Raw genomic sequence first — 19,559 nt, forward strand, 5'->3', positions numbered from 1 at the left:
TGGTGCGAACGTCCGCAGCCGAGAAGGACCTACTACTATATATATATATATATATATATATATATATATATATATATATATATAGGTCCCTTCCAATGAGGGATCCTTTTTTTTGACATATATGAGGGATGGGGGATTACACCAACTTTTCGATCACAAAATCACATCTCCACTGTTCAATATGTAATTCTATATGAGTAGATCACTTCTGCAAATTTTCAGAAATTTTGGTGATCGTTAAGGCATTCAAAACTATGATTTATAATTATTAACATAAACGGTTCAGGTTTGGCAGATTTGGTTCGTTCATTGATTTAATCTTATTCGACACCTTAACGATCACCAAATTAGCTGAAAATTTACAGAATTGATCTATATATAAGGACCAACAAACTGAACGGTAGAGATTCAAAAATATAATCGAAAAGTTGGTGTAATCCCCCATCCCTCATATATGTCAAAAAAAATGGATCCCTCATTGGAAGGGCCCTGTATATATATATATATATATATATATATATATATATATATATATATATATTTAGGGTTAATGACAGTATTGTGGTTTTCTAAAAATAACAGGGATAAAATAGTCAGGAAAACGCATATTATTCACATGCTTATGAACAGTCGACCACGCTACAGTATATAGGTATATTAGACGTAGCCTTCTAGCGGCTATAAGAGAAATGCAAGCTAGCTAGTACAGAAGTCATAGCGGAAATCTTCTGAATGAGTTTATTTTCGCTAATCGTATATCTCAGCAATCTTCTGGAGATGGGAGAACAGCTCTACTGGTCTGGAGACCATAACCATGTGATCTGAACCATTGATCACTTTCACTTCATTTGGCGGATTTTTACTAATCATCAACCTTACTACTTGCTCGGTATAACCACGGTCTTGGTCACTTACTATGAGTACTCTACGAACCAATCCGTATTTCAGCTTTGTGAGTTTCATTTCTTCATTGAAGAGTGGGGAAGGTCTCACCAATGAGAACGCTAATGTTAAGTCCTGCCCGTTACAAAGTATACATTAGTCAATCAAGTGAAAGTTTAACCAAATTATTCAGAAGACTAAATTATTAAACGACTAGTCTAGTACAGGTATACCTCTGGAGGCGAGAGCTGGTACAACGATGAGGACATGAATTTAGGCCCAAACACCAACGAGGTTGGAGGGTTGTTTTGCCCGTCATCATATATGAACTGAGAATCCATAAGACTAGACGTCGCACCACTGTTTATCTGTATATTGTTCATTCTAATGAAATTAGGTAGTAAAAGAAGATATTGCAAAATGAAAATTATGTTATATAAAGGCCATCTCCAGTAATAGAGACTATAGAGCCAAATCCTAAATTTTGGCCTTATTTTGATCTCCAACAAGAATTCAGAAGAGGGCCAAAGGGCCATAAAAGGGCCAAAGGGACATTAAAAGGGCCAAACATAGCCCTTTGGCTAGCTCGGGCCAAACCAAATTGTGGTCCCAAATGAAATTAAAAAACTAAAAGTATGCATGTTGGTTGATTGATGAATACTCAAATTATAACAATTGTCAACTTTCTATTGGATTATTTCATTCTCATCTTATTACAACCGGTAAATTCTCTCGACCCAAAATTCATATGGCTAATATCTTATTTTATTAATATAATAGTTAATTTAAATATTAGTAATTTGGTCCAAATTCAAATAATGTTATAATAAAATAAATTTATAAGTGAGAAATTATATGGTACCTACCCGTATGTGATACAATGTGACAATATATTTGTATTTAAAGTGAAAAATATTAAAAAGTATAATGTGAAATCATAAAATATTCAAAAGAGCTAAAATTTGGCCATCTCTTATTAGAGATCATTTAGAAGTCTATAAATAAATAATAATATTTTTAAGGGCTAAATTATAGCCCTGGCCCCAATATAGCCCTCTCCTACTGGAGATGGCCTTAGATTCATGCTAGGGTGGGATTCGTTACCGCTGCAACTATAGCGGAGTAAGTGAGATCAGGGCCAGGCATGGCAGCGGTGGCGAATACAGCAGCTGAGATTCTCAGAGGGAACATCTCCATGGCAAGAGATATGATGGCACCACCCATGCTGTGGCCAACTAGGATAACCCTATGCAGTGGTGGTAGAGACGCCATAAATTCGATCAACGGCTCAGCATAATCGGAGAACGAATGGACTTTTTGTACCTGCGTTGGGTTTATTCCGGATGCCGCCATGTCTAGAGCTGTAACATTGTGACCGGCGGATTCCAGTAGAGTTGCCACCTTGAACCAACACCATGCTCCGTGACCAGCGCCGTGAACAAGCACAAAATGCTTCTTCCCGAATGGGAGGTTCTGGCTTTCTACGTTGTTGGTACTAGCTGTTGCCAAGCAAAGAAATACAAGAAATGGCACAAAATGCTTCTTCACCCTCATATTTTTAATCTCCATTTTTGCTTCCCCTGCATCTGGTCTCATGTATGTCTTAGCTTTATAGAACTCGAGAGAAATCGTTTACGTTATCTAGTCTATATGTAAGAATGAATTTGTTCTAACGATTTCGTGCATGTGTATAATATATTTGTCCAGTTGCACTGTATCTTCACATTGTTCTCCATATATACATCACATACATGCACCTCATTATAATGCAAATCCACTTATTTGACGAGTTCCACTCTGTACGTTTACTTTTGGTGATATTATTCATTCAGAGTTTCAGACATATACGTACTTCTTTAGATTTATCAACTGCTACTACACATCACTTATAACGACATTTGAAAAACGTCTTTGGTCTCAAACTATGAATTTATGATTTTGTGTGATATTGGAGTTATATTGTTAATCAAAGATGTATTTGAGCAATCTGAAGGAGGCTGGAGAACAACTCCAGTAGTCTAGAGAACATGACCATATGATCAGAACCTTTAATCACCTTGACTTCATCCGGTGGATTTTTGGTGATCATCTGTAAGACTAAATTGGACTTTATCATTAGTTTACATCTAGTATCGACAACTTACCAATATATATGCAGAACAAGTAATTGGAGAATTATGAGATTTTAATCCGGAATGCTTTATTTACGGTATATTAGAGTAAATAAAGGAGGAATCTAATATGACTTGATTTGTCAAGTTTGTCTAATAAGGTATGCAACTATAATTAGGGCTTTGGACTTAAAATGTTACCTTTATGGGAGGTTACAGAATATCTAATTCTCTATAAAAGCTTAGGTCTATGCACTCTCTCATTGTCTTGAAAATACGGTTCTTGCCCCATTCAAAAAATACTACAATGAGATGCAGTGTAGAAGACTTAGGCCGGATCGAGTGGCCATCAAGTCTAAAAGGTTCATGATCCATTTATCGTTTACTTTTCGTTCTTACTTTTATACAATTGTATCTATATTAAGCGATCTAATGACTTTTAAGTTTAAGGTTACATTTGGTATCAGAGCCACCTTCACAGAAATATAGATCGTTGTGTTTTGATCGTTTCTAATGCAATAGTGTTTCTTTTGATGCGAGAAAAATCAAAATCGGGTTCTACTCGGTCACTGGGAAGGAACGAAGGAAGAGGGAACCAAAAGTTTAAAGAAAGTCCAAAAGTCTCAATCTTGTACTTCGGTATATTGCTCCGTAATTATGGCATTGGGATTTTGCAAAAACTCTTGCAGTTTTGCATATAGTTTTTTCCAGATTTGGCCACATATATTGAAGATTTGCTTAGCCAATAAACAAGCCGATGGTTCCCTTGAAATCTACTAAAGCGGGAGTAAGCAACTCCAGATAAGAATTTTTCATTCTGATTTCCTTTCAAGTTCAGTTTATTTTTAGTACTTGATTAGTGATTACAACCACATTACATTGGAATCTAACCTTTTGTGAAATCATAAATACAAGGCACAAATACAGGTTTCGAACTTTGGTTGCCCAATGGAAGTCTCAACGCCTCAGCCATGTTAAGAGTATAAGGGTAGTTCGGTCATTTGTTTAGAATCCCTACCCTATAAAAGCTATGAGATGTACACTGTTCATTATTGACAAGCAATACAAGATGTAGTCTCCAAATTCTCTTCTGCGTTTTACATTTTCTACTTTGTTCTTTTAGTTTTCAATAATCCATGGTTTCCTAGCATGGTATCAGAGCCTTGGTTTTGATCCAGGGAAGCTTCGACGCCATTTGTAGCCTTATCTTCTTCTCTAAGCTTTCTCTCTAGCTTTTATGGTATCAGAGCAATTGAAGAAAAATATGCAATTTTCAGATTTGGATTTTTAGTTATTCATCTTTGCTGCTATGTGTTGCCGATGATGCATTCCATATTGCTGCTCTACAGCCCATGTGATCTGTGAAATTTTTCAGCAAGCTCTCTTCTCCTCCTTTGATAGCCGAATGTCAAGATGGATGCTCTTCTGATATCAAGTATAGTTGGGTTTTTGATTTGGGTTAATAGTTTTGTAATAGATTCTACATCTGTATTTTTTTTAGTTGTTTGCATTGTGCCAACCATTATACTTAGCCAAGCATATGGTTGAGGGAGGGTGTTAAGAGTATAAGGGTAGTTCGGTCATTTGTTTAGAATCCCTACCCTATAAAAGGTATGAGATGTACACTGTTCATTATTAACAAGCAATACAAGATGTAGTCTCCAAATTCTCTTATGCGTTTTACATTTTCTGCTTTGTTCTTTTAGTTTTCAATAATCCATGGTTTCCTAGCAAGCCATCCACTCTATGATGCTATTGATCGAAAATTCTGTGGCATTGAAAATTCAGTTTCCAGGTTTTAGGCATAAGCTAGCTTTGGACACTCATGCAACCATTTTGGTTCCCATGTTGAATGTGATAATAAGAATAATAGCGTAAGTTATTGTAATTCCAATTGATTTTGGAATAGGCATAAGGGGATCTCCAAGTTAGCTTAGTTATGAACTTATGATTGCTGCATTTGCAATGAACATTATTATTTCCTTCTAATGGAGACACATGTTCAAATGCATATAAATCCTATGGTCTTATTGAGATTACATGATAACTGAGATTTACATGCATAATACTAGGTTGACATATCTTTATCATGGCAGGATATTATATATACAGTTTTGTCGTTTCGTGGAGACATGCATGCTCGAATTGCATAATGAGTGATAAAGAACTTAATAATTTTATTTGTTGGATTTGGTTAAATTCTAGGACCTGAACAAATTGTCAATTGAAATTGGGAACTTGAATCTGAAAGATATTTGACACATTGACATGTGTTTTTATTTATTTATTTTCCTTCTAGAATTATAAGTTCATCATGTTTTTAAGAAGGATCACTGTGGTACTTGCAATCCGTTATATATATTTTTGTGTGCAGGAGTGAACTATATATCTTTTGGTTAATGTATAGTTACATGATAAAATTTGTATGTCAGGCTTCTATTCTACATATATAAGGAACTTTTAGATCTCTCTTACTTTCCTTCATAGGAACTTGAGAATTATTTTACATGTTATACTGCAAAATGAAGAAACCATGCTTCTTGATCAAACCGATGAGGATATTTTATGACCATCATTATGCCATTAAAGCATATTATTATTATTTGCATTATAAGACTATAACAGGCTTCTACAGATTACTCTGTATATTGTTTGGTCAAAATATCATATTGAGTTTTGTGACAAATGAAATTGCAATGGTGAGGAAATACTTTAATTTTGTTGACACGCTATGACTGCTTAACAGGTACATATACTATATATCGTAACAAAGTATATATATTACGATTTCCAGGGTTATGATAATGTGGTCCAACTTTAGTACATATAGAGCAAATAGTTATGCAATGTCTGCTCTAACACATGCATCTTATAGAATTGTTAATTTTGGACTATCATTGTCATTGTTGCAGTTGATCAAGATGCAGATTACAAAGTCTTGGTAAGAAACAAGATTATTGAAGTGTGATGCAATCTATGGTTGTATTGTGCTACTTAGTGGGTATTTATATATTTTTACTAATGGAAACGTAAAGACATGTCATTAATCATAATAGGCTGGATTCCTTTCAAATGTGATGCATTGAGTGTTGATTTATATGCATATAGTTATGCATATATCTTATACGTAAAGACATGAACATGTTATTTATTATTGTTGAAGGAAAGGAAAATAGTGTTAGCTTTGATCAAGCTGTGTGACATGTACAGCTACTAGACTTCACATGATTGTCAGCTGAAACTAAAACCTTGTTTTGTATCTCTTATGGACTTATGGTATTGACTGTCCATCAGGTTACGATTGTTATTTTTAAAGATGTTATATTTTTGATCGCATGTAAGGACTTGTTTTTTGAGGAAAATGAGCATTGACCAATTTGGTTAAAGTTCATATCATTGTTATGAAAAGTGGCTAGGAATGCACTGGTAACAGAAGGTAAGACATGCCTTAGATGTTTCAAAAATTAATAAAGTTGTATTGAGATTATTTCGTTCTCGTCTGATAGTACATATAATTGTTTGATTACAGATGTGTTTTAGTTGCCATATATAATCATATCAAAACTACTTCCTTTAATATGTACTAGTTTGTAGATATGCATACAATATAATATAAAATTACTAGAAATGCATATGTTGGGATTTACTTCCAATGATTCTTGATAAATGTTGGCCCATGAAGCTATTTCTAGAGCAATGGAAATACATGCTTTTGGTATAACCTGTTATTGGTCCTACTTGATTATTTTGATTTTGGTTTTGGGTATTGGAACAAGCTAAATCAGCATAATGTATGTAAAAGAGCCTTTGTCTTAAGATACTTGCTTTTTAATGACAGAAATAAATTACATGTCAATTTTTTGCTCATGACCTAATTGAGCTTCATTGACATGATGATTGTATGGGCAATCAAGTAAAGAGTTAAAGGGATATATTTGTGATATATCTATGCTATAATGGTTTTATACAGAAACAGAAGAAATGTATGAATAAAGGTATGTCATATTTGATTTCCGCTGTGCAATAAATCAAGTTAGCATAAAGTGTTAGTGTCTGATTTCAATTTTTATCTTACAAAGAAGAACTTGAACAAATTAACAATGTCTTGTTATTCAATTTTCTCATAAGTGATATATTTCAAAAAATAATTGTATTTTTAACATAGTTGTATTTTGTAGCTACTAAATAATCTTATGAGAAATCAGGCTACAAATATTGCTTGGATGCTATACGAGTTATATCTATGCATCTGTTGCTAATTTGATTTGACACAACTAAGGTACATTTTCAAGAACTCTTGAAAAACTTTTTACAATTGATTATCAAGTGATGCTAAAAATGTATCAGGGACGTATATGAATTTAATTAAAGCATGTTGCCTTGGTATTTTAGATAAGGATATTATGTGATGATCATATGTCAATGATTATAGTGATATGTTACCTCAACACTTTTATATGATCTGGAATATCTTGCATATGTTGATAATCATTGTGTATTTGTTGTTACAAATTGCTTGTGTAAAATTTAGTTAACAAGATAAAAGATGTCTCCCAAAATGAGTCTTGTTAAATTTTCAATTAAATTTTACAATGTGCTCTGATGAACTACAAGAACCAACTTTGGTCTTAGATCCTTGGGGCGTCTTAGTGGTACATGTTGCACAAAGCAAACCGCCACTAAGATATCTCATTGATTATAAAAGTTATAAGATCAAGAAACTTGTGTTGTGCATATTAATTTCATGATTGTATTTCTCAAAAGAGGTTTAAACCTTACATGGATTTAACTTGCTTATACAGCACATCACAAAATTGATGGAAATGCATTTGGTTTGCCTAGATCTTTTCTTCTTGCCATACAGGTGTTGACTGATCTTAGCAAAATAGCATTTTTGTCCTTTTTGGTTTTGTGAATAGGAAACTTCGGAATGTCATGTCTTCTTGCCACAAAGGTGTTGCTTGACATTGTCTAAAAGGGCTTATTCCAGTACATCTTGGTTGATGTGATCACTCTATTTCTATTTTGTTTGCTAAGTCATTTGTTATTTTCTCATTGCCTGTGAGACATAGCAAACTGCATTCCAAGGATGAAAAGGAAATCAGAATGGATGTTAAGTGGTATGTTTTAAGTTCAACATACCATAGCAAATTTTGTAAGTACTTAAAGCATTAATCTCTTTGTTTTTAAATCATTCACATGTTTGATGTGAAGCTAAGTGGTATTCATTATATCTGGTACCAAAACAGCATATCTGGTACCAAAACAGCGTGTTTCTCTTATTGCAGACTTTTGGTCATTTCAAGAGAAGCATATAATACATACATATGCATATACGAATCATTTTGTCAACTATCATTATATCATATTGCATGCCATTGTTAACTATGCCATTGATAAAGAACAATTTTTTTTTTCTTTTAATTGGGGAAAGTATATGACATTTACATCTGAGTAGTTACTATAAAAGTATTATGTGTTTTATAACTGATTTTTACTAAATTATGGTTTCCCTATTTTCCATTGTCATATGACGGATCATATTTGTTAAAGGGACAATGAGAGTCTATCTTCTATTGTCATATGGATGATCATATTTGTTACAGGATAGTGAGAGTAAGGTTTCACTTTCAGAAGCTAACTTTTAAGAGAACATGATATTCTGGATATTTTCTTTAACAACCTATACAGTTTTCAAATCTTACAGATTTTGGATATGAATGAATCATGAAATGTGTGATGTGTTTAGTAATTCATTTTACACTGAAGAAAAATGGTTTTAATGCATGTTCTTGAAAGGAGGTTCTGAATTCCTTGGTTTGGTGGGAGTATTAGTTTCTTTCTCATTGATATAGAGTTCCTCTCTTACATTTGTTTGTTCAGTTGTTGTTTTCATGAAAGTGCGTTATCAGATATTTGATTAAATTATTTCTGTGGACTTATGCCAAAAGGATTTAGTTGTTAAGCATGTATAGAATAATGTGTGTATGTTGTCATTGAATTTTCAAGGCAATATTAAGGTTAGAATTCTCTTAAGGACAATTCATAACCTTAGTAGGAGTTATTGACTTGTATTGATTGATGATTAATTTGGCTTCGAGATATATGCTTTATGATGAAGTTTTCTACTAAGGATTTCCTGATTAGAATTTAATGGTATTATGTTTATATCTTGCTGTAGCAATATCATTGTCGACGAAAGCATTATGTGCTTTGAATATAAATAGCTATTTGATTTTGGTTGTGCTCATATTGTAGAGACAACATATGGCATCTGTCAAGATGGAAAGGAACACGTAAAGTTGAGTTTCGTTGGAAGCTTGTGTTTCCTTGAGGTTTTATCATTAAAAACCATTTGGAGGACCAAAGTACAAGGCATAAAGTTTTGATATACATAGAGGCTTTTGTACACTACAGACATATCTTTTGTTTGGTAACTCATGTGGATCACAGTTGCACCATTAGTAGTTATGAAGGTCTTGTGTTCTGTTGAACATAAGCTCCTTCTTAGCTCTATCTTGTAGTTGTTTTTTGACAGTGTTTTGAATTAGATTTTAAAGCATCATGATTCTCTTGTGCGCACTAAAGAATTGATTACTACATCTGATTACAGTGGTATTCTTGTTGAGTAAACTTATGATAGTCCAAGTGGGAGAATGTAAGACTAAATTGGACTTTATCATTAGTTTACATCTAGTATCGACAACTTACCAATATATGCAGAACAAGTAATTGGAGAATTATGAGATTTTAATCCGGAATGCTTTATTTACGGTATATCAGAGTAAATAAAGGAGGAATCTAATATGACTTGATTTGTCAAGTTTGTCTAATAAGGTATGCAACTATAATTAGGGATTTGGACTTAAAATGTTACCTTTATGGGAGGTTACAGAATATCTAATTCTCTATAAAAGCTTAGGTCCCTGCACTCTCTCATTGTCTTGAAAATACGGTTCTTGCCCCATTCAAAGAATACTACAATGAGATGCAGTGCAGAAGACTTAGGCCGGATCGAGTGGCCATCAAGTCTAAAAGGTTCATGATCCATTTATCGTTTACTTTTCGTTCTTACTTTTATACAATTGTATCTATATTATTTGTGAAGCGATCTAATGACTTTTAAGTTTAAGGTTACATCATTAACAATTGCAGATCCATTGAAGGGTCTTGCTCGGTCATGATGAACACTTTAGGAACCGATCCGTATTTCTCCATAGTCAATACTAGTTCTTCATGAAATATTGGCGCCCATCTTACTAATGTCAATGCTAGTGTTAAATTAACCAACAGGATTTAACACTAGCATTGACATTAGTAAGATGGGCGTCAATATTTCATGAGAAGGATATTAGCTGATTAATTAGTGCTTCTCTAAATAAAATGTACATGATATTAAACTTGCCAGTACCAAAAGAGAATGGTATTAAACTTGCCAATTGGACCATATATATGAGCGAGATTGTTTAGCATACGTACTTGACGGATTATATAGATTAGCATGTCTAGCTGCAATAGCAGTCTCTATATAAACCCTAAATACTGAACATTAGTTCATTCAACACTTTGGTCACTCAATTAACTTATACATTGTCTTACACTTTGGTTCTTCATCTACTTTAATTGTTAAACATTATCACGAGTGATTTCATTTCTCCAAGTCAAGTTATTGGCATGCATGCGCGTTATTGATGAACTTACACGATGATGGCTTTTAAGAGGTTAATCACATGACTCTTTTAACTAGAAAATAGAGAAGATGACCAAAATATCACTATGGTTTAAGTTAATTTATAGATGAAAGTGATATTTTTAGAAAGTGAGTTACGGAAATGACAAATGAATTAAAGATGAGTATGATGACTAGCTGATTGATACCTCTGGCGGCGATAGTTGGTATAATTTTGACGCCAAAAACTTCGGCCCGAAGAACACTGCAGTTGCAGGTCTGCCGGATCCATCATCAAATCTATATTTAGTGTCCATAAAATCTGTATCTTTACCAAACTGCAATTTTTCAAAAAATACTCTCTCTTAATATCATCCTGTAGTATCTGTACGTACTAAAAAGCAATATGAGTGTGTAGAATTCACCTCTTCAGATATAGTGGCCAAACTGAGATTTGGAGCAGGCATGTCAGCGGTGGCAAAAACTGCAGCAGCAATTTTACTGGGGAACCTCTCCATGACAAGAGATAGGGGAAGACCACCCAAGCTGTGACCTACTAGGATAACCCTATCCTGCGGTGGCAGAGACTCCATGAGCTTGATCAATGGCTCGGAATAGTCTGCGATGGAGCGGATTTGTTGTACCTCCGTTAGGTCTATGCTGTTAAAGTTAATGCTTAGTTACTTTCTTAACCTTATGCTAGTTTGGTTAACTCTAGTTAAAATAAACTTTAGTTAATCTTTGACTTTTGTGCACAAGGTAGTGTGTCTAAGAAGACATATACAGTGAACTGATATAACAGTATCAGATCTGCTATCTTTGCATTACAAAAAAAAACAACATCAGAAAAATATATGAAAGAAGAGGATTGAGAGTAACAGCTCCAGCCCATTTCATCAATTCTCTTTGTATCTATTTGATTCTACTATCATCTCTGTATCAAATATATAGCGGTGTGTGTGTGATTGAGTGCAGGAGATCAAGATCAAGGCAACGTACCTGATTGAAGTGTGAAGAGCAGTTGTATAAGAGTGCAGCAAGCTTGGATCAGAGGAGGTGAGTTACAGAGATACCCCAACATCTGCCTGATCCAGGGAGGTCTAGGGCTGTGACGTTTTGACCAGCGGCGGTCAGTGGTTGCTAGCTTGTACCTGTGGGGGTTCTTTTTGATTTGGAAGTAACTAATTAAGCCAAAATTAACTCAGAGAATTGAGTTACTGAGTCTTGTTCGTGATTCAAGATCAGGGAAAAGCTTGTAGCGTGAGCTGGGAGCTGAAGGCACCGCGGTGATGAAAATTGGACTGAGCTTTCAGGGTTTGATTTCTGAGAAGAATCTGGGTTTCAAGGATAGGGATTAAAGGACGGCTGGAAAATGGGTTTTGGTTTGAAAGTTTGAAGGTATGAAAGCTTGAGTGTTTTAGGGATTTTTCTAGGTTGGTTGCTTCATAGGTTTGCAGCTCCCAAACTTCTCTTCTTATAGAGTTCAATTGGTGGGTTTTGCGATGGGTCGTGATGTCTAATCCACTGTATTAAATGATTGTTCTTCTCAAGCACATGATCTTAGCCTCAAAAGCTGGCAAAGAGAAGCTGGTCTTGAGAGACGGGAGAGAAGACTCACTGCAGGGGCGCTGCAAAAGCGGTTGCGGAGATGGAAAACCCGGAACGAGGCGGCAAGCAGTTTGAATCCTATGATTTCGTCATTCGAGGATGAAAAAGCTGTCTTGGAATCAGTCACTGACCTTCTTCTTCCTTGGATTGGAAATGAAAGGGACTTCTCTGTTGTGCAAAGTTTGTCGTCGTATTGCTGCGGGGAGAAAAATAAGATGGTATCGGGTTCAACAATGGGAATGCAGAAAAAGGGATTGGGTTTTCCCTAAAAGAAGAGAGTTTAATTGGGCTTTTCTGAAGGGAAAGGTGTTGGGCTTTGGATTCAAAGATATTATTTTAGGTTTAAAAGATGAGCAGTTCAATTCTCACGTTCTTCACCGATTTGTCGCCGACTTAAGTCGTCGGGCTTAAGTTTCGAGCCCAAGACCAAAACTACTTAACAACATTAAATCGACGGACGAGCGTTATGTACCTCCGTAACCATTTACACCATACCTACTTCAATAAGCCCCAATTATGCGTGTATGCGGTTTGGGCCCACATGAATGCATGGGCATGTTCGCTTGGGTTAAATCAAGAATTTAACCTAAGATTGCATGAAATTATCGCGTGCCAAAGTATTAAGGGAAAATGCCCAAAAACACAAAAACAGGGATTTTAATGCCTAGTTCAATGTAAATCTTTTCTGTTAGCCCATTTCAATGATTCTTATGCAAAAGACATTATTACCCTTTATAGAATTAAACCCACACAAATCTCATCTCTTTCTCTTTCTCTTTCTCTTCTTCTCCTCCCAATCTGCTCTATGCTCTCTTCTCTCTCTCTCTCTCTCTCTCTCTCTCTCTCTCTCTCTCTCTCTCTCTCTCTCTCTCTCTCTCTCTCTCTCTCTCTCTCTCTCTCTCTCTCTCTCTCTCTCTCTCTCTCTCTCTCTCTCTACACCGTCACTCGCCGGCAAGCCACGAGGAGGAGCTCCGATCTCCAACTCCAAGCATCTTCATCATGCCGTCTCGGTCTAACACTCCTTTGCCGGTGAGTCGATTTGCCTGAGGCTCGAGGAGAAGATTCGATCTCCAAGCAACCGAGCTCCGACCGGATCTGGTCGAGATCCGAGCAGGTCGGATCTACTCCAAGCAGTTGGTGTCAAAGCAAGCCGACTTGGCGAGGACTACGGGGAAGCGGAGGCGCGTGAGGGAGTCGGAGCAGTCCACTCTAGAAGCTTGTTGTTGCTCCGCACGGACTACAGACTTGGCGAGGACGACAGGGAAGCGGAGGCGCGTGAGGGAGTCGCAGTCGTCCACTTCCAGGAGCTTGTTACCGCTCCACACGGACTGCTTTAGGGCTAAACTGAGGAGCAGCAAGAGCAGGCTGAGAGGAGGACGAAATTCCGGTTGGGTGCCCAGAGTAATTTTTTTTTTTTTACGAGATCAGAGCAACGTTTCTTTGCATGTGTGCATTTTGTGTACTTATGTTTTGTTTATTTGGATGAAATTGTTTGCATTTAAAGCCTTATCTATATGAAAATATCAATTTGGGGGTGATTACTGGGGTCAGTAACTATTATTTAGGGTTAGTAGCTATTATTAGGGGTCAGTAATCAAGTTATTGGAGGTCAGTAATTTGATCATTAGGGTCAGTAACTTGATTATTTTTTAGTATTTCTTCTGTTCTATTACATTAAGCTGAAATAAATAGATTAGTGTTGGTCAGTAACTAATTATTGGGGGTCAGTAACTAATTATTGGGGATCAGTAACTCAGTTACTGGGGGTCAGTAACTGGTTACTGAGTGTCAGTAACTGGTTACTGGGTGTTAGTAAATAGTTAGTAACTGGTTACTGGGGGTCAGTAACTGGTTACTGGGTGTCAGTAATTGGTTATTAGGGGTCATTAACTGGTTATTGGGAGTCAGTAACTAGTTACAAGGGAAATTCCGGTGACCGGAGTCTAGCGGTCGGGGAAATTCCGGTGACCGGAGTCCGGCGGTCGGGAAAATTCTGATGACCGGAGTCCGGCGGCCGGTGACCAGAGTCCGGTGAGATTCCCGCCAAGTATTCTCTCTTTCATTCTCTCTCTCTCTATGCATGTTTAAGAGGTGAGGGCAAAATAGTCTTAAAATAATATGGGTTGTTAAGACTTTAGTAAAGATTTGTGCATTTGGACATAAATATTTGTGCATTTGGGCATAAAGATTTGTGCATTTGGGCATAAAAAGGGTTACCTTATATTGAAATGGCTAATGAAAAAGATTGTCATTGGAATGGGAAATAAGAGGTTTAAATTAGTACTAAATGGGCATTTTCCCAAGTATTAATTGATTGCATGATTTTTCGGGTATCAACAATACCAACACCATGCTCCGTGACCAGCACCATGAACAAGCACGAAATGCTTCATATCAAATGTGTTTTGGTTTTGTTTGTGAGGTGTAGGTGAGGCACAAATTGTAGCCAAGCAAAGAAACAAGAGAACGGGTACAGAATCCTTCGTTCTCATCTTCTCCGGTCTCATTTCTTGGCTTTTGCGTTTGGCATCGTCTTAGTTTTCAAAGATTCTAATTGGCACGTTTAAAAATAATTGCAATCGGAGCATTTTCAGCAGTGAGATTTAAAAATTGATATATTTAGCTATAATTTTGAAATTTAAATATCGATTTAACAATGTTGCTCCATCAGTGATTGTTATTTTTTATGTTTTAACAAATTGTAAAGTGACACGTGGACAAGAGATGAGAGAAAAAAGATTTAGCAATTGCTTTAGTTATGCATGGATCATTGACAAATTTGTTAATTTCATTTAGCAATTATCAAATTTAGCAATGGTTTATGTATTCTGCTGAAGCATCAATTCACCTCAAAAGTTGATAAATTTCCAGTTTAACAATACTACTGGAGATGCTCTAATTATTTAGTCCAACGATATATTTATCAAAATTTGCCGTCCTAATACGCGCTAATTAATTAACAATTTAAGTAATCTAGCTATATATCCATGATATATTGCCCCTTAATAATAGTAATGATATATAAATTTATTATATATCGTTTGTGAGTTGTTCTCATGCATTTTGCTTCCTTCTCTTTCCTCTCCTTAGCTATAGCCTTCAGAAAATTAGGAGTATTTCATGGTTATTTGCAGGAGGTTGGAGAACAGCTCCAGTGGTCTAGAGAACATGACCATATGATCATTTATCACTTTAAATTGACTTCATCCGGAGGATTTCTGTTGATCATCAAAGTTGCAAGCTCCACCTTAATTTACTGCAAGGTCTTGGTCGCAGAAAATGTATACTTTACGAACCGATCCATAATTATTCGCTGTGAGTTTCAATTCTTCTCTAATAAGAGGGAAAGTTCTCGCCAGTACTGTCACTACTGTGACCGCTAGTGTTAAATTCTGTATATGTATAAAATACATCACCAACCAACCAAGTAAAAATGAAATGTTCAAAATACTGTAGCATGTACTAGAATATGCATGCTATCTACATACTTCCTCACTTTGGCTGCGTTTGTTTACCCGGAAATAGAAGGTGGATTTGATTAATTGTTACCAATCTGCTTAGAAAGTGTGTTTGGATATATGGATTTCTCATTTCCTATGACACCTGGATTTCTAATCTGGTTGAAAATGTGTTATTAAATTTATCTAATCACACATTGCTCCAACATATACACTATTTCGTCAAAATACAGTCACACGTCTCTCTCTCTCTCTCTCTCTCTCTCTCACTCTCTCTCTCTCTCTCTCTCTCTCTCTCTCTCTCTCTCTCTCTCTCTCTCTCTCTCTCTCTCTCTCTCTCCTTATTCTTTGACCTCCAATTCTGGCGACGCCGCCGCCGCCTCTCTCTCGAACAAGTTATGGTCGATCGCGACGACGGCTCCGCCATGCTCAAGGACACCGTAACGGCGAGGTTTGCAACTGCAAGATCCAGAATGTTGACGCCGACGATCTGGATCTCAACCACGTTGTGGATGATCTGATCCGAAAAAGGAATCACATAGCAAAATTTGACTCATTTCAGCTAAATCTATGGCTAGAAATTGAAAGCTGATATGAACTATTCTCTTCAAAGATGTATCTTATCAATCTACAGATCTGCAAACTTCATCCAATTTATTTTCATAATAATTAGAAATTTAAATTTATATCTTCTTTTAATTCATTTGATTTTGTTTAAATATTCTTATCCAATAATGTTATTATCTAGTTGCTCCAAACACTAGATAAGAATAGCAAATCAAAATCCTATACCAATCCAATCTGGCTGTATTGCCAATCCAATCTAGTCAAGTCTGCCAAACGTCTCCTTTATTCTTTTCTCTGCCACGAGTACCCATTTGCAGCGATCGAGTCTAGAGCAACGGCGGCGAAGTTCGTCAGTGTTGTGCTGGCGGGGGTCGACGTCGGGAATTAGAAGTGCTCGGCTTTGGCACAGGGAGATCTGGGTTGTAGTTGATTGCGATGGAACTCAGTGGGCAGGGTACCGGCGGTGGTGGACGTCCGGGTGTCGGTCAGTTGCAGGTCTCTGGATGACCAGAGAGATTCTGTACTCAAAGGCCGGCCTGGGCCATTGTCGGCCTGCTTTGGGCTTTCAAATTTAGGCCCACTCACTGTTGAGTCAGGATCTGGGACCCAGGAGGATAGATATGGTTATGCTGGTTGTTTATCCATTGTTGGTTTGAAGGCTCAGTTTCATGGCTCTTATTCTCGGGAGAAGGATTCGCTCTTGCTCTCGAAAGAAGGAATGACATCAAGGTTTGGTTATTTGTCACGTTTGTGTCGACCTCGTATATGGTTTATGACATTAAAATTGTTTAGGTTAGATTTTAAGTTTATAAATTATTTTTACATAGTTCAATTATTTTGAGTCTAAAAGGGCAGATCATATTTATGATGTACTCTTATTTTTAGTAATGAATTGACGTCCTATTATAATAAAAAAAAACAAAAAAACTTTATTAGGATTAATAGCAACCATTAAATGTATATAAATCTTAGGAATGTTTGTTACATATTGAAATAGATGAAGACCAACTCCTTTTCAAATATTAACTAGTTTTGTCAACTCTCACATTGCCGCTGATATCGATGTAGAACAATTTACACCACTAATAAGGTGACTTTATTTTATGAAAAGTGATTCGATCATACTTTTCATTAACAATGCATGTGTACGTACAGGTAAACAAGTACCAGGTAATTAAGCATATTTCCCAGCAACCTCGAGGAGGTTGGAGAAGAACTCCAATGGTCTAGAGAACATGACCATGTGATCCGCACCATTTATGACTTTCACTTCATTTGGTGAATTATTCTCTGTCATCCACATTTGCACCTCTATCATCATTATGTTGTTCCATATTCTAACTTTCGAAGTTATGAATTACTTAAAGCTCTTGAAGAGCTTATATGAGACGTATCACTACACAAAAATATTAATGTGTATGGCTAGATACGCCATGAGATTTTTCAATGTTTAAATGCCAATTTTCTTATGTTATTTAGCTATTGCTTAGTATATGAATTTGATCATAAAATGAGGTAAGACGTATTGGAAATCGTCTAGCTCTGTTGGTATTGGTTTAATTTTGCAGGTTTAAAATTTCATGATGAGCCCCCATATACAAAGCACGCATGATATCACTTTAGTGATGAACAATCAAACCGTTATTTAAGACACATGAAGCTTGCAATGCTCAAGGGGAGATTCTCATCAGGGGGAGCATTCAGAAGTATGTTACCTAAGACATATGTGCGTTGTACTCTTTTTCTCCTTCGACCAAGGTTATTTTTCTCCTTCTGGGTTTTTGTTACCTGGCAAGGTTTTTAACGAGACAACATTAACCGCGTCTAATTTCATCATTCATTGGTGGACATTTAAAGGGGAGTGTTATAAATATTATAATCTATGTGGTTGTCCACGTAATTACTCATTAGTTATGTACTCTGATGTGTAAACCCTACCTCTATATAAGGAGGCTAATGATAATAAATGAGTAGACTTCTACCTCCTCCCAACTATTCTTTTTGTGTCTTCTCTTCTTCTTTTCTTTACTTTCCAACAAATGTATAATGTGTAGAGCAATAATAATAAAATTAATCTTTATATTTATTCTTTCACCCATATATCGCTTATTAAGCAAAAAGAGTCCACGTCTTCGATTTAACGGCAAAACTAATGGTAGGTACCATATTTGGTAACGGTAGGATAGTTGGGGTACCATTTCAGGTAATAAAAATTCGTAGGTACCAAAAATTACCTTTCACAATAGTTCATGTACCATTTTAGGTTTTTACTCTATGAATTAATCATGGGATATATACAGGGGCAGAGCCAAGTGCAAGCTTGGTAGGGCTCAAGCCCCACTGAGAATTTGGAATGATAAAAAAAAGCCAAGTAAAAGTTGATTGCTTTTGTTCTTACAAATGTATACATGTTTGACTTCGTTAAGTCCACCCGAGCTTTGGAGGATTGAAGTTTTGAAGTGTTTGGCTCTCTTTTTCTAACTATTTCATTGTAACAACAGCACAAGTTTGATAGTAATTTGCTATGTTCGTTCAGCTCATCCCGTTCTACATTTTTGCATAGTTATACCCTAAAATTTTTTTGGCCTAATACGTAGCCCACTACCCATCTTCGGATCTTGGATCCGCCACTGGATATATATCACTATATACGGTGCTCTTGAATTTTAAGAGCATATGTCAGCAATGCTTTTCAAGTTTGGATGTGGCATATATCGGAGAAGAACTCCACTGGCCTAGAGCATGACCATGTAATCGATCAGCGGATCACCCTGACTTAAACCGGTAGATTATTGTCCTTGATCATGTATATGATATATGTTGCTCATTATTTTTAAAAGTATTTAATTTCTCAGCAACGTTCTTGAGTTGGGAGGACACTGGTTAATGATGATAAAGTTTTGCACGTCGAACACGATTGCATGGTCCTTGTGATGCGAGGAACTGTCCATAATTCCATATTTGTAATCTCAGCTCTATCACATCAAAATTGTATAGAGGAAAAAAAAACCTCACCAATGACAGTGCATCCTGTTCCTTATCTACTGCATCATCACGAACCAAACCAAAGAGAAAACTACAAACTTGTAGTATAGGTAAGGAGTACCGGCTGTGCTGCATCATCTACTACAGCCGCCTTAAATGTAAAATATATGGTACGCAAATCGTTTAGGAGTTTGAGGAGTACTGCAGATTTTCAGAGAATATATATATATATATATATATATATATATATATATATATATATATATATATACTACTACT

At 36.0% G+C, this 19,559-nt stretch overlaps 1 protein-coding gene and 1 pseudogene across 2 annotated transcripts; both read right to left on the minus strand.

Moving 5' to 3' along the window:
- Positions 1-590: 590 nt before the first annotated feature.
- Positions 591-2,451, minus strand: LOC101299971 (salicylic acid-binding protein 2-like). Its single transcript, XM_004301805.1, has 3 exons — positions 1,987-2,451; positions 1,116-1,250; positions 591-1,017 (listed from the first exon to the last, which is right to left on the minus strand). Exons 1-3 carry the CDS (start codon positions 2,449-2,451, stop codon positions 748-750), a joined length of 870 nt encoding a protein of 289 aa, XP_004301853.1. The 3' UTR covers positions 591-747.
- Positions 2,452-2,848: 397 nt separating this feature from the next.
- Positions 2,849-14,663, minus strand: LOC101300260 (annotated as a pseudogene). The gene is made up of 6 exons (XR_184831.1): positions 14,614-14,663; positions 11,742-11,813; positions 11,088-11,317; positions 10,872-11,000; positions 8,053-8,069; positions 2,849-3,008 (listed from the first exon to the last, which is right to left on the minus strand). The product of XR_184831.1 is annotated as a salicylic acid-binding protein 2-like (transcript).
- Positions 14,664-19,559: the final 4,896 nt, after the last annotated feature.

The sequence above is a fragment of the Fragaria vesca genome, linkage group LG5, assembly GCF_000184155.1.
Source record: "Fragaria vesca subsp. vesca linkage group LG5, FraVesHawaii_1.0, whole genome shotgun sequence".
Lineage (NCBI taxonomy): Eukaryota > Viridiplantae > Streptophyta > Magnoliopsida > Rosales > Rosaceae > Fragaria > Fragaria vesca.

Bases quoted from the DNA above. Each gene is read 5' to 3' on its own strand.
- LOC101299971 (XM_004301805.1), bottom strand. From the start codon at position 2,451: ATGGAGATTAAAAATATGAGGGTGAAGAAGCATTTTGTGCCATTTCTT. The intron at 1,251-1,986 runs GTAACGAATCCC...AACAATATACAG, and splicing joins ACTCCGCTATAGTTGCAGCG to ATAAACAGTGGTGCGACGTC. The intron at 1,018-1,115 runs GTATACCTGTAC...TGTAACGGGCAG, and splicing joins ACCAGCTCTCGCCTCCAGAG to GACTTAACATTAGCGTTCTC.